The following is a 26,157-nucleotide window of genomic DNA, read 5'->3' as shown; positions in this document are numbered from 1 at the left end:
TAACTCAGCAGGTCAGGCAGCATCTCGGGAGAGAAGGAATGGGTGACGTTTCGGGTCGAGACCCTTCGAAGGGTCTCGACCCGAAACGTCACCCATTCCTTCTCTCCGAGATGCTGCCTGACCTGCTGAGTTACTCCAGCATTTTGTGAATAAATATTAGCAAAAGCTAATGTTGTTGGAGGCAGAGGAGGGCAGGATTGAAGAGGAATTATTTTTCTGATGGAACTCTCTCTCTGTGTTCAACCCATTGCCATTTCTTATGAGATTCAAAGTGAGGATCTGGCAGCTGAACTGGTCATTAATTTTCACTTTGAATCTTTGTTTGAAGAAAATGAGTTCCCTCTAAACCATCAATATTTATGTTCTCCTCCTGTGGACATACTGATTGATTGAAAGATACAGCGCGGAAACAGGCCCTTCGGCCCGTCAAGTCTACACTGACCTTCGATCAGCCATTCACACTATTCTATGTTATCCCACTGTGTGTGTGTGTGTGTGTGTGTGTGTGTGAGAGTGTGTGAGAGAGAGAGAGAGAGAGATACTTTGAAAAACCCAGTCTGGCAACTCCAGATTTTAAAGAACTAGACGATATATCAAAACTAAGAATAATCCTTGGCGAAGGAAATACGGCCCATCTTGGCGCACAATACGTACCAGCATGCCACAACCTGAGAGACAGTGAATGACCAACATGTACACATACACACATACATAAATTGACACTAAGAAAATTAATATTGACCTGCTAAACTTGCTACCTTGCTGCACTGCTTACAACTGCAAGAACGAGTAGCAATCGATGAAAGGCTATAAATGTATTGCGTGTATCTATATATATATATATGCACAAAGTGCTGGAGTAACTCAGCAGGTCGGGCAGCATCTTGGTAGAGAAGGAATGGGTGACGTTTCGGGTCGAGACCCTTCTTCAGACTCCATCAGTCTGAAGAAGGGTCTCGACCCGAAACGTCACCCATTCCTTCTCTCCGAGATGCTGCCCGACCTGCTGAGTTACTCCAGCATTTTGTGAATAAATACCTTCGATTTGTACCAGCATCTGCAGTTATTTTCTTATATATATATATATATATATATATGTACAGGGGCATATCTACATATGCATTGTGTACTTGCATTTATATTCATGCATTTTAAATATGTATGTTATATTCTATACTTTGACAATATAACGATGTATCTTATCATGCCAATAAAGTTTTTAAATTGAAAATTGAAATTGAGAGAGAGAGAGAGGGAGAGGGAGAGAGAGGGGGAGAGAGGGGGAGAGGGGGAGGGGGGAGGGTGGGGAGAGGGGGAGGAAGGGGGGGAGAGAGAGGGAGAGAGAGAGAGAGATCACACAAGTAGACAGTGCCACAGGCAAGGACAGAGAGGGAGGGAGGGAGGGAGGGAGGGAGGGAGAGAGAGGAGGAAGAGAGAGAGAGGAGGAAGAGAGAGAGAGTGCCACCGTGTCTTTTCGGCTTCACTGTTGGCCAGTCTATTGGGTTAAGGACTAACGGGACAGCTCTCCACTTCTCAAAGACCCTTTCAAGTTCTTTATTGGACACCCTGGGCAATGCATGGGCAGTGACATTGCTGTCTCAGTGGCAGTGCGGAGCGTACAGCAGTCGATGTCCACAGCCACCTCCAGAGACATCACGGTGGTGATGATGATGAGATACGTCCTTTGGTCTTCAGCTCTCGGGTAACTTCCATCAAAAGCTCTTTGGAAGATACATTGGGATTTTTTAAGCATCCATTGAAGAGTGCAGGCAAGAGTCTTTGTTTAATTCCTCATTTGAAAGGCAGTATTCTTTACACTTTAGACATTCAGCACAGAAACAGCCCCTTCAGCCCAGCAAGTCAGCACCAACCAGTGACAGCCCCCGTACACTGGCACTATCCCACACACCAGGGATGATTTACAATTTACAGAAGCAAATTAACCTTCAAGCCTGTACGTCTTTGGAGTGTGGGAGGAAACTGGAGTACCTGGAGAAAACCCACAAGGTCACAGGGAGAATGTACAAACTCTGTACAGACAGCACCCGTAGTCAGGATCGAACCTGTGTCTCTGGCGCTGTAAGGCAGCAACTCAACCGCTGCGCCACCGTGCAACCCTGGCAGTTCTCTCTCTACTGCACTGGAGTATCAGCCAGGGTTTCTGTGATCAGTCTTGTCGATTTATGTTTATATAAGTCATAAGAGCAAAATTAGTCCATTTGGCCCATCGAGTCTTTTCTGTCACTTGTTCATGGCTGATCTACCTTTCCTGCCCAATAGACAATAGACAATAGACAATAGGTGCAGGAGTAGGCCATTCGGCCCTTCGAGCCAGCACCGCCATTCAATGTGATCATGGCTGATCATTCTCAATCAGTACCCCGTTCCTGCCTTCTCCCCATACCCCCTGACTCCGCTATCCTTAAGAGCCCTATCTAGCTCTCTCTTGAATGTATTCAGAGAATTGGCCTCCACTGCCCTCTGAGGCAGAGAATTCCACAGATTCACAACTCTCTGACTAAAAAGGTTTTTCCTCATCTCTGTTCTAAATGGCCTACCCCTTATTCTTAAACTGTGGCCCCTGCCCAACCCCATTCTCCCAATAACGTTTGACAACCTTATCAAACAAATATCTATCAATCTCCATTTTAAAAATATCCAATGAGTTGATCTCCACAGCCGTCTGTGACAGATTAATCACCCTCTGAATAAAGAAATTCCTCCTCGTCTCCACTCTCAAGGTATGTCCTTTTATTCCGAGGCTCCGGTCATAGACTCTCCCACTACTGGAAACATCCTTTCCACATCCTTTCCAGGGCATCAGTGGTGGAGTTGCTGCCTCACAGCGCCAGATACCCAGGTTCGATCCTGACCACGGGTGATGTCTGTGCGGAGTTTGCACGTTCTCCCCCTGACCAGTGTGGGCATTCTCCGAGATCTCCGATTTCTTCCCACACTCCAAAGACATAAAGGTTTGTAGGTTTTCAGCAGGTCAGGCAGCATCTCAGGAGAGAAGGAATGGGTGACGTTTCGGGTCGAGACCCTTGGGTCTGGACCCGAAACGTCACCCATTCCTTCTCTCCTGTGATGCTGCCTGACCTGCTGAGTTACTCCAGCATTTTGTGAAATAAGTACCTTCGATTTGTACCAGCATCTGCAGTTATTTTCTTACAAGGTTTGTAGGTTAAATGGCTTTGTAAATGGTAAATTGTCCCTGGTGTGTAGGACAGTATTAGTGTGTGGGGACCGCTGGTTGGCGCAGACTCATTCAGGCCGAAGGACCTGTTTCTAAGCTCTATCTCTAAACTAAACTAAACATCCATTATCACGCCTATCTGATGGTCTTCATGTGATTACTCCATAGAGCATCCGTGTAATCCCAACCCTTGCCAGAATGGAGGATCGTGCCTGGCTGGAATCTCCTCGGATCCCTATTACTGCATCTGCATGGATGGATTCACTGGGAAAGTCTGCACTGAGGTGGAGCAAGGTGAGACCCCGGCAAAGTCCCGGCTCAACATGGCTGGATGGTGAAGCTTGCACTGCCTGCTCCTCTGCCTTTCCCTTTCGGGCATGGCTGTTATCTATCTCTTGCTGGTCAAAACATTTGAAAGTTCTGTTGGCTTTAAATGGAAGCAAGATAAGTTCACATGTTCTGGGAGCAGAATTAGGCCATTCGGACCATCAAGTCTACTCCGCCATTCAATCATGGCTGAACTATCTCTCCCTCCTAACCCCATTGTCCTTCCTTCTCCCCATAACCCCAGACACCCACATTAAGGTGGTGCAGCGGTAGAGTTGCTGCCTTACAGCGCTTGCAGCGCCAGAGACCCGGGTTCCATCCCGACTATGGTGCTCTGTGCACGGAGTTTGTACGTTCTCCCCGTGACCTGCGTGGGTTTTCTCCGAGATCCTCGGTTTCCTCCCACACTCCAAAGTCACACGGGTTTGTAGGTTAATTGGCTTGGGTTGGTATACTTGGTATTAGTGTAAGCTGTCCCTGGTGCGTGCAGGCTTGTATTAGTGTGCGGGGATCGCTGGTCGGTGCGGACTCAGTGGGCCAAAGGGCCCGTTTCCGCGCTGTATCTCTAAACTAAACTGAAACTAATCAAGAATCCATCTCTCTCTGCCTCTAAAATATCCATTGACTTGGCCTTGCATGAAGGCAACCTTGGAATGGAATTGCTGAGATAATGGGCAGCTCACTGAAGGTCGGGGAGAGCAACAACAGATCATCGCCCTGCAACTAAAACTTGGCCTCGATCCTGAAAGCCTCCCTTAGCAGAGAGAAAAGACGCATTCAGACTCCATCAATATCTTATTCATTAGCAAGGCCATGCAGCTGTTAGTTGTGGGTAAATCCATCTGTTAATTATTTCAAACTTTGATTTTATGAACTGCTGACGTACGAAAATCATAACAGGATAGAAAGTCAAGAGTCAAGATATATCACGACTTTTCAATGCATGCAGAGAAAATCGTCCGTGAAATGGTTATGCCAAACATTAACTGTTAAACCGTTTAAGAAACAGACAGGTACATGGATAGGACAGGTTTGGAGGGATATGGACCAAACGCAGGCAGGTGGGACTAGTGTAGCTAGGACATGTTGGCTGGTGTGGGCACGTTGGGCCGAAGGGCCTGTTTCCACACTGTATCACTCTATGACTCTATGACTGTATGACTCTGAGATCGTTTTATTGTCATATGTCCCAGATAGAACAATTAAATTCTAACTTGCAGAATATGTAAACATAGTACACTGTAAACAATATGATAAACGAGAGATTGAAAAAAAAGTTCAGTGTGTTTATACACATACTCACAAATACACATAAATATAGATCATATACACACATACACACACACACACACACACACACACACACACACACACACACACACACACACACACACACACACACACACACACACGCACACACACACATACACACACACACACACACACAAAACAAAAAATAATAGTGCAATTATAACAATAAGAGTCTATGTAGTTCAGAGCTTATTTGAGGTTGTAGTTTTTTTATAGTCGAATGGCTGTCTTCATAAGTTCATAAGTTCTTGGAGCAGAATTAGGCCATTCAGCCCTTCAAGTCTACTCCATCATTCAATCGTGGCTGATCTATCTTTCCCTCTCAACCCCATTCTCCTGCTTTCTCCCCATGACCCCTGACATCCGTACTAATCAAGAATCTATCTGTCCCTGCTTTAAAAATATCCATTGACTTGGCCTCCACAGCCTTCTGTGGCAAAAAAAGAAAGGTCCCGACCCAAAATGTCGCTTATCCATGTTCTCCAGAGATGTTGGACACAAAATGCTGGAGTAACTCTGTGGGACAGGCAGCATCTCTGGAGAGAAGTTAGAAGTCTGAAGAAGGTCTCATTCCAAAACATCACCCATTCCTTCTCTCCAGAGATGCTCCCTGACCCGCTGAGTTACTCCAGCATTGTGTGTCTATCTTCGGATTAAACCAGCATCTGCAGTTCCTTCTGACACACTTTTCCAGAGATGCTGCCTGGCCCACTGAGCTATTCCAGCACTCTGTGTCTTCTTTTGTAAACCGGCATCTGCAGTTTCTTGTTTCAAGAATGCAATCTGTGTAGCATGCCTTCAAAGCAGTGACGTTTAGACTGTTTCTTGCCAATGGAAGAGTTGAAGTGGACCAGAAGGGGCTCTGATTTCATCCTCGGTCGACACTAAATGCTGGAGTAACTCAGCGGGTCAGGCAGCATCTCGGGAGAGAAGGAATGGGTGACGTTTCGGGTCGAGACCGTTCTTCAGACTGATGTCAAGTCAAGTCAAGTCAAGTCAAGTCAATTTTATTTGTATAGCACATTTAAAAACAACCCACGTTGACCAAAGTGCTGTACATCTGATTAGGTTCCAATAGAAAAAAAAAGAAAACATACAGTAGCACACAAACAGTTCACAGCGCCTCCTCAATGAGCCTCAAACGCTAGGGAGTAGAAATATGTTTTGAGCCTGGACTTAAAGGAGTCGATGGAGGGGGCAGTTCTGATGGGGAGAGGGATGCTGTTCCACAGTCTAGGAGCTGCAACCGCAAAAGCGCGGTCACCCCTGAGCTTAAGCCTAGACCGCGGGATAGTGAATAACCCCAAGTCGGCCGATCTGAGGGACCTGGAGTTAGAGAGGGGGGTTAGAAGATTTTTGATGTAGGGGGGGGGAGTGTCCATTTAGGGCTTTATACGTGAATAGGAGGAGCTTGAAGTTGATTCTGTACCGTACAGGGAGCCAGTGGAGAGAGGCCAGAATCGGGGTGATGTGGTCCCTTTTACGGGTACCCGTCAGGAGTCTCGCTGCGGCGTTTTGGACCAGTTGCAGGCGGGACAGGGAAGATTGGCTGATCCCAGTTTATAGGGAGTTGCAGTAGTCTAGGCGGGAGGAAATGAAAGCGTGAATGTCAGGGGAGGGGAGGGGGGCGGGACAGAGATAGAATGTAGTCGGAGCCAGGAAGACTCGTGGGAGAACTGGGAAGAGGGATGGGACAGAGGGGGAAAGCAGGGACTATCTGAAATATTTCATCCTTGTGATTTCTGATTACATCCTTGTGATCCAAAGAAATGGTTCTGCTGTATATAGTCACATCAAAGGCTCAATTTTACTCGTGTGGAAGCACCTCCCACGTTTCACTGTTCTACACATGAAGTTGTTAATTCAGGGCCTGGACGACAGAACCTGGGGCTATAATTAATTGGAACAATTTGTAACCGTGTGATGCGTCTGAATCAAGCAGCCCCCTGCTGCTTTGTTAAATTAAATGGTCCATGGGAAGAAATAAATAGCACTTACACATTTGACTTTTTAGTGCAAGGGCAACGAAGAACTCCTTCAAACAATAGACAACAGAAAATAGACAATAGGTGCAGGAGGAGGCCATTCGGCCCTTCGAGCCAGCACCGCCATTCAATGTGATCATGGCTGATCATTCTCAATCAGTACCCCGTTCCTGCCTTCTCTCCATACCCCCTGACTCCGCTATCTTTAAGAGCTCTATCTAGCTCTCTCTTGAATGCATTCAGAGAACTGGCCTCCACTGCCTTCCGAGGCAGTGAATTTCACAGATTTACAACTCTCTGGCTGAAAAAGTTTTTCCTCATCTCCATTCTAAATGGCCTACCCCTTATTCTTAAACAGTGGAGATGATTTTAAAGTGTGGACTCGGTTGCTATTTAGATGACTACAGGAATGATTTATTAATCCAGTAAGATCTCGCAGATGGGACAGGACAGGCATCAGAGACTGAGATGCTGGAAACTTGAGCAAAACACAAAAGAATGGCCCCAGGGATGAGTGGGTTAGCACATGATGAGCTTTTGACAGCACTGGGCCTGTACTCACTGGAGTTTACAAGGTTGAGGGGGGATCTCATTGAGACCTACAGAATAATGAAAGGCATAGATAGAGTGGATGTGGAGAGGATGTTTCCACTGGTGGGAGAGTCAAGGACCAGAGGTCATAGCCTCAGAATTAAAGGGCGCTCTTTTAGAAAGGAGGTGAGGAGGAGCTTCAAAGGGTAGTTAATCTGTTGAACATTGCCGCAGAGGGCTGTGGAGGCCAAGTCAGTGGATATTTTTAAGGCAGAGATAGACAAGTTCTTGATTAGAACGGGTGTCAAGGGTTATGGGGAGAAGGCAGGAAAAAGGGATTAGGAGGCAGAGATCAGCCATGATTGAATGGCTGAGGAGACTCGATGGGCCGAATGGCCTAATTCAACTCCTATGACTTGTGAACTTGTGAACAAAGTGCTGGAGCTACACAGCGGGTCAGGCGGCATCTGTGGAGGGCATGGACAGGTGATGTTTTGGGTTGGAATGCTTCTTCAGAGTGATTGCAGTGGGGAGAAAGCCAGTAAAAGAGAGATGGGGACGGGACAAAGCCTGGCAAGTGATAGGTGGATACAGGTGAGGGGGGGGGGGGTTAATTTGGCAGATGAGTGTTATGAACGTTACATTTTCCAATTTCAAGCTTTAGCTCCCTACACCTCTCTCTCTCCCATGCACTTCCTGCCCACCCCAACGTGAACCCATCACTCCCGGTCACCCCGAAGAAGGGTCTCGACCCGAAACGTCACCCATTCCTTCTATCCAGGGATGCTGCCCGACCCGCTGAGTTACTCCAGCATTTTGTGTCTAACACCCTGCTCCTTTCCCCACCTTCACCCACTCATCTCCCACCCCGTCCCACCTTCCCCATTTATCCCCCATCTTCCCCCCTCATCCCTTTCCCCCTCTATCCCTCCCTCCGGCTTCCATTTCACTCCTCACCTTCTCTCCATTTCTGACAGCCTTTTGTCTCATTTTCACCTCGAGCCTTTGTCACCTGCACCCCCAATCTGACCCCCCTCTCCTGTATCCACCTATCACTTGCCTGGCTTTGTCCCGCCCCCGTCTCTTTCCCAGCTTTCTCTCCTTCACTACAATCAGTCTGAAGAAGGGTCCCCACCCAAACCATTGTCTGCCCAGTTTCCCCACAGATGCTGCCCGACCCGCTGAGCCCCTGCGGCACTTTGTGTGTGTTTTGCTCTCGACTCCAGCACCTGCAGTTCCCTGTGTTTCTCGGCTAGTGATGGGTGGATACAGGCCAACGGGGTTTTTGAGTGGCAGGAGGGTGCGGGGCAAGTGACAGGGGGCTAGGAAGTTAAAACTGGTGAATGACAGATCGTACGTACCGCGTCGTGATTCTAAAAGCAGAAACTGTTGGAGATATTCACAGCGTTAAGGAACATCTGAGGATTGGGAAGCTATTTCAGGTTCGGTGGTGTTTCGTCAGTCATGTGGAAACCTATTCTGGACGCCCTGATGATTAATGTAACGAGCTAATTCTTCAGGGCGGCAAAAGACCCTTTCCCGTGTATTCCCAAATCAGCAACGTGAGGATGGTGAGAGAAGTCATTACTTGAGAAGCAGCCACTTCAGTAACCATCAGACCAGGTGAATTTACACAAAAGGCCTGAGCAACTCAGCGGGTCAGGCAGCATCTGTGGAGAAAAGGACCAGGTGATGTTTTGAGTGTAGAAGGGTCTCGACCCGTAACGTCGCCTATTCCTTTTTTCTAGAGATGCTGCCTGACCCGCTGAGTTACCCCAGGGGTTGGTGTCTATCTTCAGTGTAAACCAGCATCTGCAGTTCCTCCATACACACAAGATGAATTTCCTACACACAATGATGAGAGTTAGATTTAGCTCTCAGGGCTAAAGGAATCAAGGGATATGGGGAGAAAGCAGGAACGGGGTACTGATTCTAGATGATCAGCCATGATCATATTGAATGGCAGTGCTGGCTCGAGGGACCGAATGGCCTACGCCTGCACCTATGTTTCTATGTTTCTCATCTGCTTTTGACCTTGTAAACCACTTACTTACCACTATATTTTTAGAATTTACACGGTTTCTATACTTTTACAAAACTGTGAAATATCACAGTGGCATAGTGCTGGAATTGGTGCCTTTACAGCGCCAGGGACCTGGGTTCGATCCCAACTACGGGTGCAGTTTGTACCTTCTCCCTGTGACCTGCGTGGGTTTTCTCCAAGGACTTCAGGTCTCCTCTCACACTCCAAAGACGTACAGGCTTGTAGGGTGTGTAGGAAGTGTCTCGGCCCAAAAGGTCACCCCTTCCTTCTCTCCTGAGATGCTGCCTGACCCGCTGAGTTACTCCAGCATTTTGTGTCTACCCAGGCTTGTGGGATAATTGGCTGGGTATAAATGTAAAAATTGTCCCTAGTGAAGAATAGTGTTAATGTGTGGGGATCGCTGGTCAGCACGGACTCGGTGGGCCGAAGGGCTTGCATCCCTAAATCTGAGGATTCTAATGGAGGGGGCTGGTGGGCTGGTGGGCTGGGGTTAGGGTCATCTACAAAGTCATTTTGCTTCCTTCTTCATTGTAATCGCAACCAAGGAAGTTGCTTCACATCACTTGCATCATGTGAAGTAATTTACAGCCATGTTTCTACTTTCCCACCTCCTGTGCCATGCACCATTTTATTTTAACACAATGTGTTGATGCAATCAAAACAGGGAGTGGTGCAGAGGAATCCCCCGGGCACACGCTGGAAGACATAAGGTATAACGATGTCACTACATACTCCAAGCACTCAGGTAAGCCGCCTGCAATTTCTGACCACTCCCACGTTGGGCAGAAATTCAAAGCTTGGCGACACTGATATTCACGAGTCTTGTGCAGAGTTTAAAGCCACTCCAGAACTCTTACAGAACGTGCCAAGACCTTTCTCTTCCCACCGTTTGTCCCAATCGAGGGTCTGGCAATGGTGAATGTCGCTTTGTGGCTGCGTCTGTGCTGCTGGCTTGGGCTGCTGCACTCCCTCCCCCTCTCTCTCTCTCTCTCTCTCTCTCTCTCTCTCTCTCTCTCTCTCTCTCCACGCCTTGCCCCTGTGTTTGGCCGCCTGGCGCCAGCGGTGTGCCGTGGCAAATGCTCGGTGGGCTGATACCAACCTCCCAACTATCTGGGCAGGGGAGGTCTTAGACAATAGACAATAGGTGCAGGAGGAGGCCATTCGGCCCTTCGAGCCAGCACCGCCATTCAATGTGATCATGGCTGATCATTCTCAATCAGTACCCCGTTCCTGCCTTCTCCCCATACCCCCTGACTCCGCTATCCTTAAGAGCTCTATCCAGCTCTCTCTTGAATGCATTCAGAGAATTGGCCTCCACTGCCTTCTGAGGCAGAGAATTCCACAGATTCACAACTCTCTGACTGAAAACGTTTTTCCTCATCTCAGTTCTAAATGGCCTACCCCTTATTCTTAAACTGTGGCCCCTTGTTCTGGACTCCCCCAACATTGGGAACATGTTTCCTGCCTCCAACGTGTCCAACCCCTTAATAATCATATGTTACGATAAGATCTCCTCTCATCCTTCTAAATTCCAGTGTATACAAGCCTAGTCGCTCCAGTCTTTCAACATATGATAGTCCCGCCATTCCGGGAATTAACCTAGTTAATTCTTGCTGGCCTCGGGTTGATGAACCTCAGTGAGCTTTCTGCTTCTGCCTTCAGAGACTCCATTGCCAACTTTGGGCACCAGTCTGATAACTTGGTAGAAACTCTACGGAGGGTTTGCCTCTTGAATGCATCGTCCTATGTTCCGTCAATGGCCAATGCTTTCTCTCTCCCTGGTGAACAGCTGCCTGCTGCCTTTAACCTGCTGCCTCTAGTGAAACTCTCATCAATTGGTTTCACTGTCCTCCTGATTAATTTTACCGATTGTGTGCTTCGTGGTCACTTTCCCCCCAGCTAACCATTCCACATTTCCTTGATCAGCGTCTGCTTTGATCTCTCGTTTTCACACCTTACACTTCCATATCTCTCGCCTCCCACTCCCCTGGCGTTCAGCCTGAAGAAGGGTCTTGACCCGAAACGTCACCCATTCCTTCTCTCCAGAGACGCTGCCTGTCCCGCTGAGTTACTCCAGCATTTTGTGTCTGGCCACCAGTGATAGCTCAGACCCAGTCTTGCATCATGTAACTGGAGTCTGGTACATGGTCCGGATGAAGGTTCCTGGCTTGTAATCCTGCCACATTGTCCCTCTCTTGCACCTTCACAGGCTCATGAACCTGTAGTAGTTTGTCTATGCCTGAGACTGTGAGTGGTGCCAATTTAGGATTGCCAACTTTCTCACTCTCAAGGGACAAAAGGTGACATCACCGCCCCTCGCCCCACGTGACCTCATCCAGCCAGAGACCACATGCTCCCGCTCCACCAATGGTGGCCGCCCGGGCCGGGAAGCGGATTGCAATGCAACCTCCGTTAGGCGGTGCCCGGGCCTCCAGGCCTACACAGTCCGGGCCTACAGCAGCCCCCGAGCCTACAGTGTCCGGGCCTACAGTGTCCGGGCCTACAGTGTCCGGGCCTACAGTGTCCGGGCCTACAGTGTCCTGGCCTACAGTATCCGGGCCTACCGTGTCCGGGCCTACAGTGACCGGGCCTACAGTGTCCGGGCCTACAGTGTCCGGGCCTACAGTGTCTGGGCCTACAGTGTCCGGGCCTACAGCGCCCCCCCAGGCCTAATATGGGACAAGGGCGGTCCCGTACGGAACAAACCAATTAGCCCAATATACGAGATGTCCCAGGTAATATGGGACAGTTGGCAACCCTATGCCAATTGAAATATGACCTATAGTTCGAATGGTGAAAGGCCTGGATAGAGTGGACGTGGAAAGGATGTTTCCACTAGTGGGAGAGTCTAGGACCAGAGGCCACAGCCTCAGAATAAAAGGACGTACTTTTAGAAAGGAGATGAGGAGAAATTTCTTTAGTCAGAGGGTGGTGAATCCGTGGAATTCATTGACACAGACGGCTATGGAGGCCAAGTCAATGGATATTTTTAAGGCAGAGATTGATAGGTTCTTGATCAGTACAGGTGTCAGGGGTTACGGGGAGAAGGCAGGAGAATGGAGTTGAGAGGGAGGGAGAGATCAGCCATGATTGATGGGCCGAATGGCCTAATCCTACTCCTCCAACTTATGAACATGAATCATGCCATCCAGAGCAATGCATGGGACTGGTTTCCTTCCTTCATCTGACTTGCTGACTAAGACTCTGGGCAAGCAAGGGGCAGAGCAGAGAGGGCAATGCCCCTGGACTGTTTAGAGAGGCTGTTTAGAGACTATGCAGGTACAGCAGGAAGCATGCAGGTACAGCAGGCAGTGAAGAAAGCCAATGGAATGTTGGCATTCATAACAAGAGGAGTTGAGTATAGGAGCAAAGAGGTCCTTCTGCAGTTGTACAGGGCCCTAGTGAGACCGCACCTGGAGTAGTGTGTGCAGTTTTGGTCTCCAAATTTGAGGAAGGATATTCTTGCTATTGAGGGCGTGCAGCGTAGGTTTACTAGGTTAATTCTCGGAATGGCGGGACTGTCATATGTTGAAAGACTGGAGCGACTAGGTTTGTATACACTGGAATTTAGAAGGATGAGAGGGGATCTTATCGAAACGTATAAGATTATTAAGGGGTTGGACACGTTAGATGCAGGAAACATGTTCCCAATGTTGGGGGAGTACAGAACCAGGGGCCACAGTTTAAGAATAAGGGGTAGGCCATTTAGAACGGAGATGAGGAAAAACTTTTTCAGTCAGAGAGTTGTAAATCTGTGGAATTCTCTGCCTCAGAAGGCAGTGGAGGCCAATTCTCTGAATGCTTTCAAGTGAGAGCTAGATAGAGCTCTTAAGGATAGCGGAGTCAGGGGGTATGGGGAGAAGGCAGGAACGGGGTACTGATTGAGAATGATCAGCCATGATCACATTGAATGGCGGTGCTGGCTCGAGGGGCTGAATGGCCTCCTCCTGCACCTATTGTCTTTTGTCTACTTTAACCCATCTGCCTGGAGCTCACTCCTCAGATGTAAGGGATGAACTGCAGATACTGGTTCAAACCGAAGGTAGATACAAAATGCTGGGGTAACTCAGCGGGTCAGGCAGCATCTCTGGAGAAAAGGAATGGGTGATGTTTCGGGTCGAGACCCTACTTCAGTCTGATGAAGGGTCTCGACCCGAAACGTCACACATTCCTTCTCTCCAGAGATGCTGCCCGTCCCGCTGAGTTATTTCAGCATTTTGTGTCTCTCCCCTTCAAATGTAAATCAGGCATTTAGGGCGTCACGGTGGTAGAGTTGCTGCCTTTACAGCGAATGCAGCGCCAGAGACCCGAGTTTGATCCCGACTACGGGCGCCGTCTGTACGGAGTTTGCACGTTCTCTCCGTGACCTGCGTGGGTTTTCTCCGAGATCTTCGGTTTCCTCCCACATTCCAAAGACGTACAGGTGTGTAGGTTAATTGGCTTGGTAAATGTAACAATTGTCCCTAGTGGGTGTAGGATAGTGTTAATGTGCGGGGATCGCTGGTCGGCGCGGACCCGGTGGGCCGAAAGGGCCTGTTTCCGCGCTGTATCGCTAAAGTAAACGAAACTAAACTAAAGGCAGGGCGCTCAGGGAGCTTAATAAGTTGCAGGGGTGGAAGGTGGGAGAAGAACACTCAGCGAAGAAGCATAAAACCTTCCTTGATGGACTCTGAGAGTTGACCTTGCTCCTCTTAAGCCAGAAGCAACTTCAATGCAGAAAGGTGAAATTGGTTATTTAATTGAGAACTCTGCAAACTGTAAAGTTTCAGGTTAAAATTCCAGCAAGGTCTGAACGACATAAGCAGGTCTCGATATTTTAATAGTTATGGTGCCTTCACTGGGCAGTGCACTGTCTCCAAATGCAGGTGTACCAACAACCTGTGAAGCTTCTGACTGCCATTTTTGGTCAGACATTTTCTGTGGAGTTCAAACGGAGACTTTATTGAGCTTCCCTCATCACTCACTCTCAGTCTGGGTCATTTCCATTGCACGGGACCATGGCGGGATCAGAAACCTCTCTTGAGTGGCAAAGGCCTGTCTCACACTTCATTGCGCGCCCACCCCAATTACACTGAAGGAGTAATGATGGAGACACAAGCAACTAACTGCAGGTGCAGGAATCTCGAGCAAAACATAAAATGCCGGAGGATCTCAGTGGGCCGGGCAGCATCTGTGGAGGGGAAAGACAGACGGCAATTCAGATCAGCAAGCTGAAGAGGGCTTTGAAAACCCGAAACATGGTGTGTCCATTCCCTCCATAGATGCTGCCTGACCTGCTGTTGTGTTTTGTTGGACATGTCATGATTTTGCAGGGAGATGTCTCTGAAATCTTGCACCAACTTGCTGCAAATTCCATTCTGAAGACATAATGGTCTCTCAGGGAAATTATCTGCCTGTTAATTCGCAAAGGTCCTTAGAAGGTTGAACCATCACTCCCACTTATTTTATTAATCCTGGCCAGAATAAACAGCTCCTCCACTGACTCACAATAATAATGAGGCTTCACTGCAGTCCCACACGCCAACATCACATGGGAGTTATCACGTCAAGAGATATTTGGACAGATGATGAGAAAGGGGGATTCCAATGGGTGTCAGGGATTATGGGGAGAAACATAGAAACATAGAAAATAGGTGCAGGAGGAGGCCATTCGGCCCTTCGAGCCAGCACTGCCATTCATTGTGATCATGGCTGATCATCCACAATCAGTAACCCGTGCCTGCCTTCTCCCCATATCCCTTGATTCCACTAGCCCCTAGAACTCTATCTAACTCTCTTTTAAATTCAACCAGTGAATTGGCCTCCACTGCCCTCTGTGGCAGAAAATTCCACAAATTCACAACTCTCTGGGTGAAATAGTTTTTTACTCACCTCAGTTTTAAATGGCCTCCCCTTTATTCTAAGACTGTGGCCCCTGGTTCTGGACACCCCCCAACATTGAGAACATTTTTCCTGCATCTAGCTTGTCCAGTCCTTTCATAATTTTATAGGTCTCTATAAGATCCCCTCTCATCCTTCTAAACTCCAGTGAATACAAGCCCAGTCTTTCCAATCTTTCCTCATATGACAGTCCCGCCATCCCGTGGATTAATCTCGTGAACCTATGCTCCACTGCCTCAATAGCAAGGATGTCCTTCCTCAAATTAGGAGACCAAAACTGCACACAATACTCCAGATGTGGTCTCACCAGGGCCCTATACAACTGCAGAAGGGCCTCTTTACACCTACACTCAGAAGGCAGAAGAATAGGGTTAGGAGGGAGAGATAGATCAGCCGTGATTGAATAGTGGAGTAGACTTATAGTCATCGAGTGATACAGCTTGGAAACAGGCCCTTCGGCCCAACTTGCCCACACCGGCCAACATGTCCCAGCTTCCACCTACCCACGTTTGGTCATATCTTGATGGGCCGAGTGGCCTAATTCTGCTCCTGTCACTTATGAACTTGTGGGTTCTTGGAGGTAGAGAGGAAGGGAGCCAGAGGGCTTTGGGAGAGAATTCCTGAGCTCGGGGAACAAAGTTTAGTAGGGACTCCTGATGAAATGAATAGTTTTAATGAAGCAAATTGAGAACACCCATTTCCACTGATTGGTCAGCAACTCAAGAACATAGAATCCCTCACTTTGCCTTTCACTTGAGAAATTCTGTCTGAACATAGATTGTTAGGGGATGGAAACAAGGTGATGTAAACTTTGGAAGAGGTGGGGCAATGGTATTGCTGTGGGCTGAATGACCTAGATACAGTGGTAGAGTGCTGTCATGGATTTGTAGTCCTTTGAAGAAATGGCTGGATAGTTCTAACAGGGTGGGAAGACACCTGAGATATTGTTTCTGGTAAGAAAACCTAAGGGTGGCACAGTGGTGCAGCGGTAGAGTTGCTGCCTCACAGCGTCAGAGACCCGGGTTCGATCCTGACCTCGGGTGCTGTCTGTACGGAGTTTGTACGTTCTCACTGTCTCCGGTTGGCTCCGTCTGCTTCAGTTTCTTTCCACCCTCCAAAGACGTACAGGTTAGCAGGTTAATTGGCTGCTGTTAATTGTAAAAAATGTACTTAGGGTGTAGGAGAGTGCTAGTGTACTGGTTGGTGGACCCAAGGGCCTGTGGCCACGCTGTATCTCCACTCTAAAGAATGGAAGTTGGGCAACTGGAAAATAGTTAGAAAACTGTAACAACAGATGCAAGAAGATCTGACAATAAAGTATTATCGTATCGTATCGTGATAATATTGTAAATCAAATTGGATAAGGAGTTGCCCCTGGTTTTAACCCATGTTTGTTTCTCTTTCTGTTACAGGCCCCTGTTCCCCTAACCCCTGTCAAAATGGCGGCCTGTGTGAATCTATATCGCGCAGGGGCGATGCCTTCAGTGAATACATCTGCCAATGCCCCTCCGGTTTCCAAGGTGTTCACTGTCAAACAAGTAAGTCAATCTCTCTGGGGATTATTAATGGTATATTTGGGTAGACACTCTTGACTCTCGAGGACTAGTTTTGAAGATTATGAGAAAGTGCAGTAGGGTGGGGGGGGGAATGAGGAACATTTCTCGTTGACAAGTTCAGCCCACTTTTATGTGCCAGTTTGGTTGTTGGAAGTAAAATGACTTGAATAAAAGATCTGAAAGGAGATTCGCACGCAGAGTTGTGTGTGCCAATGTAACTGGGGATTATTATTGGTATGTTAGGGTTGTATTGATTGAAAGATACATCATGGACACGGGCCCTTTGGCCCATCGAGTTCACACCGACCATCGACCACCCATTCACGCCAGTTTTATGTTATCCCACTTTCTCGTCCGCTCCCGACAGCACGAGGGGCAATTTGGGGCGATGTACAGAGCATGTCTCTGGGATGGGAGAGGAAATCCATGTGGTCACAGAGGGATCATGCAGATTCCACACGGCCAGCCCTCAAGGTCAGGCTCGAAACCAGGTCTCTGGTGCAGTGAGGCAGCCGCACTACCCGTTGCGCCACTGTGCCGCCCACAAGTAGTTGAACCTTGGGTGCCAATTATCGCCTATGTGTGATGAAGGGTCTCGACCTGAAACGTCACCCATTCCTTCTCTCCTGAGATGCTGCCTGACCCGCTGAGTTACTCCAGCATTTTGTGTCTATCTTCGATTTGAACCAGCATCTGCAGTTATTTTCCTACACACAGGGATTTGATATTCACATTGAAAAATCAACATTGAATTGGAAGCTGAGTCCTTGGTTACATCAGGAAATGTTCACATCCACTAACGACAGAGCAACAACTTTCCCTTGGAGTTTGGCCTGTGGGTTAGTGAGGTAGATCACAATAGGTCAACACCATGTGTGAGCACAGAGCCTCACTATGCTCTTCCCGATTACAAACGATGCATGGGAAGGCTCAAATGTGAAAGCTGTACTGAATAACCTACCTTTGCCCGCCAACACAAGGAGCGGCAGATGCTGGAATCTTGAGGAGATGGCAAAGTGCTGGGGGAACTCAGCGGGTCAGGCAGCCTCCGAGGAGGGAATGGATAGGTGACGTTTCGGGTCAGGACTGATTGTAGAAAGCTGGAGAAGACAGGTTGGGAGGGGATAAAGACTGGCAGGTGATAGTTGAATAGTTGGTAAGGAGGGGGGGGGGGGGTGGTGAGGGGGGGTAAACAGGCAGGTAGGTGGAGTAAGTGACAAAAGCGAGAGATAAAGAGATGTTAGGTAAGGAGAGAAGGGCGTGAGGGAGGGGCAGAGGTGGATGGGGGTGGGATAGTGGAAGAAATGGGTATGTGCTGGTGTAAGGTGAACTACAGGAAAGAGAGGGGTTTGGGGAGAGTGTTACTTAAAATTGGAGATTAATGTTTATATTAAAGATGATCTTTGCGTCTATCTTTGGTATAAACCGGCACCTGCAGTTCTTTATTTCTACATCAATGTCCATACTGTTGGGTTTACACGAGAGATTCAGCACATAAACAGGCCCTTCGGCCCACAGAGTCCGTGCCGACCAGCGATCACCTCGCATGCTCGCACTATCGCACACACTACGAACAACTTACAACTTTTACCAAAGCCTAAAAATCCTGGGAGAGCTACGAAAAGCTGAGTAACTCAGCGGGCCAGACAGCATCTCTGGAGAAAAGGAACAGGTGACGTTTTGGGTCGAGACCCTTCTCCAGACCGACCCGAAACGTCACCTGTTCCTTTTCTCCAGAGATGCTGTCTGACCCGCTGAGTTACTCCAGCATTTTGTGTCTATCTTCGGTTTAAACCAACATCTGCAGTTCCTTCGTACACAACCTACAAACCTACACGTCTTTGGAGTGTGGGTGGAAACCGGAGCACCTGGAGGAGACTCACGCGGTCACGGGGAGAACGTACAGACAGCACCCGTGGTCAGGATTGAACCTGGATCTCTGGTGCTGTAAGGCGGTAAGTCTACCGCTGCGCCACCGTGCCGCCCACAAAGCATCCGTGTCCTTTGAGTAACTTTGAGGAATATGAGTAATATAGGGATGAGTGCCTGATGATTAGGAGGGAGAGCTTTGAAGCGGTGGACAGAACTCTTCGAGGTCTATGCAAAAAGAACGATGGAGCCTTTTGGCGGCATTCTTACCATATGTTGTGGCGATTTTCGACAACTCCTTCCTGTTGTGAAAAGGGGAAATGATGCTGATGTTGAAAATCCCTGCATCAAGAAATCCTATTAACGTTCCAACTGTTATATTTTGTTATTCACATTTTAAACTTTACTAAGTCCCTTTTCCACTTGCTGTGCCCGTCAGCCGCCCATGCGCAGTGATACCTCCATGTTCCACGTCACCATGGAAACCCGACAGGCGGGAATGGCGGCGCCGCCGGAGAGCCCCTAAGAATGGAGGGGGGGGGATAAGGGGGGATGCAGTGGGTGACTGGAGGGTGGGATGGGAAGGGGGGGAGTGGGTGGGGAAGAAGGGGGGTTGCGGGGATGGAGTGAGGGAGGGGAGGGGAGGGGAGGGGGAGGGTGCTAGACCAATACAGAAAAAAACACCATTTTTTTAAAAATCGCAATTTTCATTGAGATTTTGTTTAATATTTTGGGGGGGTGGGAGGGGAGGGGGAGGGTAGAGGGGGGAGGGGGATGGAGGGGGGGAAAGGAAAGGAGGGAGGGGGGAGGAGAGAGGGGGAGGGGAGTGGGAGGGGGGAGGAGAGGGGAGGGGGAGGGGGAGAGGGTGCTGCACCAATGCAGGAGAGGTTTTGGCCCAACGGGTTCACTTGGTCTAGTTCCCTCTAATTATGGGTTATTCTATATGTGGCTTTCCAATAATCCAGTTGGAAGAATTTTTAACGGATAAACAATTTGCATTCCTCTCTTCCAAAAATTTAATTTCTCTAATTAAATTGACTACGCATCATTTTGGAGAAGAGTGCCATCTGCCAACAGAAGCCAATTGTTGGCAGTCAGGGCCGTGAGAGTTGATGTGTAGGAAGGACGCTGGTTTAAACTGAAGATTTAGTTTAGTTTAGTTTAGTTTAGAGATACAGTGCAGAAACAGGTCCTTCGACCCACCGGGTCCGCGCCGACCAGCGATCCCCGCACACTAACACTATCCCACATGCACTAGGGACAATTTACATTTATACCAAGCCAATTAGCCTACGTCTGGTACGTCTGCATGTCTGGGCAAAACCTGTACGTCTTTGGAGTGTGGGAGGAAACCGAAGATCTCGGAGAAATCCCCCCCGTGTCACGGGGAGAACGTACAAACTCCGCGCAGACAGCACCCGTAGTTGGGATTGAACCGGGGCCTCCGGCGCTGTGAGGCAGCTACTCTGCCACCGTGCCACCCAGGTCCGTAAACTGTATACGGACACAAAAAGCTGGAGTAACTGAACCGGTCAGACAGCACCTCTGGAGAAAAGGTCAGACAGCACCTCTGGAGAAAATGAATGGACGTTTCGAGTCGAGACCTTTCTGTGAGAGTTGATCTTGACTTTCGGACGGGGTTCGTGCAGACGATCTGCTGACAGCTCCCATGATATCGGCGGGAAGGCAGCAAGATCTTGCCAGGGGGAGAAACCATCACTTGAGGCTTGGATTGCTTCCCAAAAAAGCTTTGGGTGAATCAGACAGCTGAATTAATTCAGCGGGACACAAAGGCAGAGATTGTTCTCACAGTCAGATCTCCAGAGTTGTCAAGCATTACAGAAGCTTCATAGTCGGACTGACTGTGCTGGAAATAGATAAAATTGCTACATATTACATTAGTAATACTGGATCATTATGCAACCGTGACAATGATGTCCTGGAGCCTGGGTCAGCTGTACACAGCACTGTTGAGACCCAGTAGTTGGCTGCTCTCTCCCCTGGTTTCAGACTAGACAGAAACAGACTTCTGACCCATGGCGCGTTTATGGGCTCTCCCTAATTCTGCCCACACAACCCTCCGCACACCTCCTTTCAAGTCTCACACCGTAGATAGACACAAAATGCTGGAGTAACTCAGCGGGCCAGGCAGCATCTTTGGATAGAAGGAATGGGTGACGTTTCGGGTCGAGACCCTTCTTCAGACAGAGAGCCAGTCGAGAGGGAGACACAGTGATATGGAAGGGTGAGGTGTGAAAACGAGAGATAAGTGGGACGATGACCAAGGTAATGTAGAGACAGGGGTTGATTCAAGCCGCAACCAACCTCTCAAAGTGCTTCAAACGGCGGCACGGTAGCGCAGCGGTAGAGTTGCTGCTTTACAGCGAATGCAGCGCCGGAGACTCAGGTTCGATCCTGACTACGGGTGCTGCACTGTAAGGAGTTTGTACGTTCTCCCCGTGACCTGCGTGGGTTTTCTCCGAGATCTTCGGTTTCCTCCCACACTCCAAAGACGTGCAGGTATGTAGGTTAATTGACTGGGTAAATGTAAAAAATTGTCCCTAGTGTGTGTAGGATAGTGTTAATAGTGTTAGTGTGCGGGGATCGCTGGGCGGCGCGGACTTGATGGGCCGAAAAGGCCTGTTTCCGCGCTGTATATATGAAATGAAAAATGCTGGAGTAACTCAGCGGGTCAGGCAGCATCTCAGGAGACCTGAAACATCACCCATTCCTTCTCTCCTGAGATGCTGCCTGACCCGTGGAGTTACTCCAGCATTTTGTGTCTACCTTCGATTTGAACCAGCATCTGCAGTTATTTTCCTACCCATTACGGTGGATGTAAGCACTTATCATTAATACCCTTTGAGGCAGATAACAATGGTTTAGGCTCCAGTGTGATAAATGCCCTTTTGAAGCAGATGGGCACCTCAGATCGAAAAAGTTGAAGGTATCTAGGAAGGAACTGCAGATGTTGGTTTGAAGAAGGGTCTCGACCCGAAACGTCACCTATTCCTTTCCTCCAGAGAAGCTGCCTGATCCGCTGAGTTACTCCAGCATTTTGTGTCTGTCTTAGGTTGAAGATGTCTTTGAATGTTCCAGCCAGTTGGTCGGCTCAGGTCTTTCGCACTTGGCCAGCTCACCATCTGGTCCAGGTGCTTTGTGTACACTGACCCCCTTGAAGGATGCTTTATCATCGTCCTTTGAGACTTGAGATCACGGTCATCGAGGGCAGTGGGCGTCAGTATAGGCCGGCCATTGTTCTCTCTTTCAAAGAGTGTATGAAAGGCATGAGTTCATCTTCTTCCCACTCCTGACGTAGACACTGGCATTTGGTGCAATAGGAGAAAATCACTTGTTTGTAGAGCTCGGGGATTTATTTAGAAATCCAGTCCACTGGTCCCTTTCCACCAAAGATACTAGAGGACCAAGATAGACCACTCGACCCTAAAAACCGTAGTACGTCACGGCGCCATTTTAGTAGGCAGAAACGTGCAAAACCATTTAAAAAGAAAAATAACAAAAACCTGTGAATTGATAGATGATATATTCTGCATTTTTATGGTATCATCACACATACTGTTCCCCCAAAACACTGATTACACTGCGAGAGGCAGAGCGAACGGCAGGTTTTGCTTACTAAAATGGCTCCTTTGCATACTACACTTCAGTATAGGCGATTTCAACGGAGTGAGCCATCTTGTTCCTCTAGTATCTTTGCTTTCCACTGATATCACATTAGCAATCTTACTGAAGCCACAGGAGGTTGGTGGGGCTGAAAGGAAAATGTTCTAGCTGGGCAGCAGAGGCCACTCTTGATTTTGCAAGTGAGTCAGGTTGTTGGGTTGTGCAGACAGAGCTTCACTCTGCATTGCTTTAAATTGAGAGGGGCAAAGTTTAAAGGAAATGAGCGGGGCAGAGAGGATGGTGAGAGCCTGGAATGCACTGCTGGGGTGATGGTTGGCGCTTGGGTTCACGTGACCTCACCCAGCCAGCGGCCACGTGCTCCCGCTCCACCAATGGCGGCTGCCCGGGCCAGGAGGCCAGCGGCTTCTACGCAACCTCCGTTAGGCGGCGCCCGGGCCTCCGGGCCTACAGTGTCTGGGACTACAGTGTCTGGGCCTACAGTGTCCGGGCCTACAGTGCCACCCGGGCCTACAGTGTCCGGGCCTACAGTGTCCGGGACCACAGTGTCCAGGATCACAGTGTCCGGGCCTACAGTGTCCGGGCCTACAGTGTCCGGGCCTACAGTGTCCGGGCCTACAGTGTCTGGGCTTACAGCGCCCCCTGGGCCTAATACGGACAAGGGCAGTCCTATGCGGGACAAACCAATTTAGCCCAATATACGGGATGTCCCGGTTAATACAGGACATTTGGCAACTCTAGTTGGCGCAGATACCTTAGTGCCATTTAAAAGACTTCTGGATAGGCAATGGATATGCAGGGAATGGGGGTGATAAGAGGGATATGGGTTATGTCCAGATAGATGAGTGATGATCTTGGCATCATGTTCAGCACAGACATTGCAGGCCGAAGGGCCTGTTCCTGTGCTGTATTCTATGTTCTACCCAACCCCTGCTGTGGCACCTAGCAGTGCTTCAGGGAATAGCACTAAAGGGATTTAATTCTGCATCTGCTCCGAGCTGTTCCTGACCTAAAGATACTTAATGGACATGACATGGAAGAAGCATACCTCGGTTCAACTGCTACTGAAGATAGTTTAGAAGACCCTGGTGGTAATATTTGGAGGGTGGAATTGCTTTCTATATAGCCTGATATAAAGTCATCGGCTCATTTGACACCAAAAAAAATGAAATCTGTCATAAAAGAGGCTGCCAAAAATGGTCAGTGTAGGAAAGAAATTCAGATGCTGGTTTAAACCAAAGATGGACACAAAAGGCTGGAGTAACTCAGAGGGTCAGGCAGCATCTCGGGAGAGAAGGGATGGGTGACGTGACATCAGTCTGAAGAAGGGTCTTGACCTGAAACGTCACCCATTCCTTCTCTCACGAGACACTGCCTGTCCCGCTGAGTTACTCCAGCATTTTGTGTCCACCTTCAGTTAATTTGTCAGGTTGAAAGTCCTTCACCAAGACGGAAAAAGAGAGAGAAAACTCTCAGTTGATTTTTATTTTCTCTTTCCGAGTTCGGACAAAAGGCCCTTGACCTGAAAGTTTCACTGCGTCCCTCATTCCAGACGCTGCCCAGGAAAGCAAATGTTATGATGGCCCTTTGTGTAGAGAATCCGCGTAAAGTGAAAAATGTGGTGGTATCATATTTTATCCAGGTGTAATATTTGGACTGGATCCTGGGGTGAGGGATGAAAGACGTCCCTAACCTCTGGTCTCCCGGTGGCCGAGCACTTCAACTCCCCCTCCCACTCCCAGTCTGACCTTTCTGTCATGGGCCTCCTCCAGTGCGATAGTGAGGCCCACCGGAAATTGGAGGAACAGCACCTCATATTTCGCCTGGGCAGCTTGCAGCCCAGTGGTATGAACATCGACTTCTCCAACTTTAGATAGTTCCTCTGTCCCTCTCTTCCCCTCCTCCTTCCCAGATCTCCCTCTATCTTCCTGTCTCCACCTATATCCTTCCTTTGTCCCGCCCCCCTGACATCAGTCTGAAGACGGGTCTCGACCCGAAATGTCACCCATTCCTTCTCTCCTGAGATGCTGCCTGACCTGCTGAGTTACTCCAGCATTTTGTGAATAAATACCTCCGTTTACATGTATGTCTTTCACATGACGATTGATTTCCAATATTTGTTTAACCTTCTGCAATCTGAAATTGAGACATTGATCGAGAAGTTTGGGTATTTTTAATCAGTGTAAGCTGTCTGAAAATCTCTCGTGTAGTGGAATAAAGTATCCAGCCTGAAGTTGGGTTCGGACCTGAAACGTCACCTATTTCTCCAGAGTCGTTGCCTTGCCCGCTGAGTTACTCCAGCACTTTGTGTTTATCTTCGGTGTGTACCGACATCTGCTGTTCTTTCCTACGCCGGCCGAACAAAATTACACCAATTCCTCGGTTACTTTTCACCCCTGTAGAAACTCAATTCGTATACACACGAAACTACCGGAAACATGTTCCCAATTTTATGGGGGAGTCCAGAACCAGGGGGCACAGTTTAAGAATAAAGGGCCGGCCATTTAGAACGGAGATGAGGATTGTGAATCTGTGGAATTCTCTGCCCCAGACGGCAGTGGAGGCCAATTCTCTGGATGCTTTCAAGAGAGAGTTAGATAGAGCTCTTAATGATAGCGGAGTCAGGGGGTCAGGGCAGGAACGGGGTACTGATTGTGGATGATCAGCCATGATCACATTGAATGGCGGTGCTGGCTCGAAGGGCCGAATGGCCTACTCCTGCACCTATTGTCTATTAACTCAGGTCCTATAACTCCTTCCAAGTTGTAGCAAGTTGATAGCCAGATTTCAGTCGCTTTCCTCCTGAACACCACTCCCCCCCCCCCACCCCAGGCCAAACTAAGGTTCCCCTCTCTGCCCCAATGCCCTCACTAACCTCCATCTGCCTCCATCTCACTGGAACTGCAGATGCTGGTGTTTAGCAAAGATAACTACAAAGTGTTCTGTTTAGTTTATTGTCACGTCTACCGAGGTACAGTGAAAAGCTTTTGTTGCGTGCTGACCAGTTAATGGATAGACAACACATGATTACAATCGAGTCATTTACTGTGTACAGACATGAAGTAGGGAATAATGTGAATAACCTTTAGTGCAAGATAAAATCCAGTAAAGTCCAATCAAAGGATCTCCAATGAGGTAGATTGCAGCTCAGGACTGCTCTCCAGTTGTTGATAGGATGGTTCAGTTGCCTGATAACAGCTGGGAGGAAACTGTCCCTGAATCTGGAGGTGTGCGTTTTCACACTTCTGTACCTCTTGCCCGATGGGGAGGGGAGAAGAGGGAGTGGCCGGGGTGAGACTCCTCCTTGATGATGCTGCTGGCCTTGCCGAGGCAGCGCGAGGTGTAGATGGAGTCAATGGGAGGTTGGTTTGTGTGATGGTCTGGGCTGCTGGCCGTGCCGAGGCAGCGCGAGGTGTAGATGGAGTCAATGGGAGGTTGGCTTGTGTGATGGTCTGGGCTGCGTCCACAACTGGGAGAATGGGAGCATGTTGAAACTTCAGTGCGCTCTCAATAATGCAGAGGGGTTGCCGAGTGTAGAACAATGCTCACACACAGCCAGCCCGAGACCAGGTGATTCAGGCAACATCTGGGCTGGTGGCTCACTGCACTAGATAGCCAGGTTTGATCCTGACATCCAATGCTGTCTGTGTGGAGTTTGCATGTTGACCTCATGGGATTTCCTGGCTGCTCCGGTTTCCCATAGTCCCAACGATGTGAAAGTTGGTCAGTCCATTGGCTGCTGTGAATTGTCCCTCGTGTGCATGTGAGCGGTAGAATCCAAGGACAATTGACAGCCATAAAACTGAACCACGCGGA

The 26,157-nt window shown here is 48.7% G+C and overlaps 1 protein-coding gene across 4 annotated transcripts in view; it reads left to right on the top strand.

The window, feature by feature from the left end:
• The window catches only part of LOC144609115 (lactadherin-like), a 124,196-nt gene that overhangs the window by 45,374 nt on the left and 52,665 nt on the right, over positions 1 to 26,157 (top strand). For 2 of the 4 annotated variants that reach the window (XM_078427495.1, XM_078427494.1), the window contains exons 2-4: positions 3,365 to 3,490; positions 10,059 to 10,139; positions 16,687 to 16,812. In XM_078427495.1, the coding sequence (XP_078283621.1) occupies positions 3,365 to 3,490; positions 10,059 to 10,139; positions 16,687 to 16,812 (333 nt within the window). The remainder of the gene's footprint in view (positions 1 to 3,364; positions 3,491 to 10,058; positions 10,140 to 16,686; positions 16,813 to 26,157) is intronic. The other 2 variants (XM_078427497.1, XM_078427496.1) reach the window with 1 other exon arrangement.

Source organism: Rhinoraja longicauda, chromosome 33 (assembly GCF_053455715.1).
Source record: "Rhinoraja longicauda isolate Sanriku21f chromosome 33, sRhiLon1.1, whole genome shotgun sequence".
NCBI classification, from domain to species: Eukaryota; Metazoa; Chordata; class Chondrichthyes; order Rajiformes; family Arhynchobatidae; genus Rhinoraja; species Rhinoraja longicauda.
This window is presented reverse-complemented; position numbering and strand designations above follow the sequence as displayed.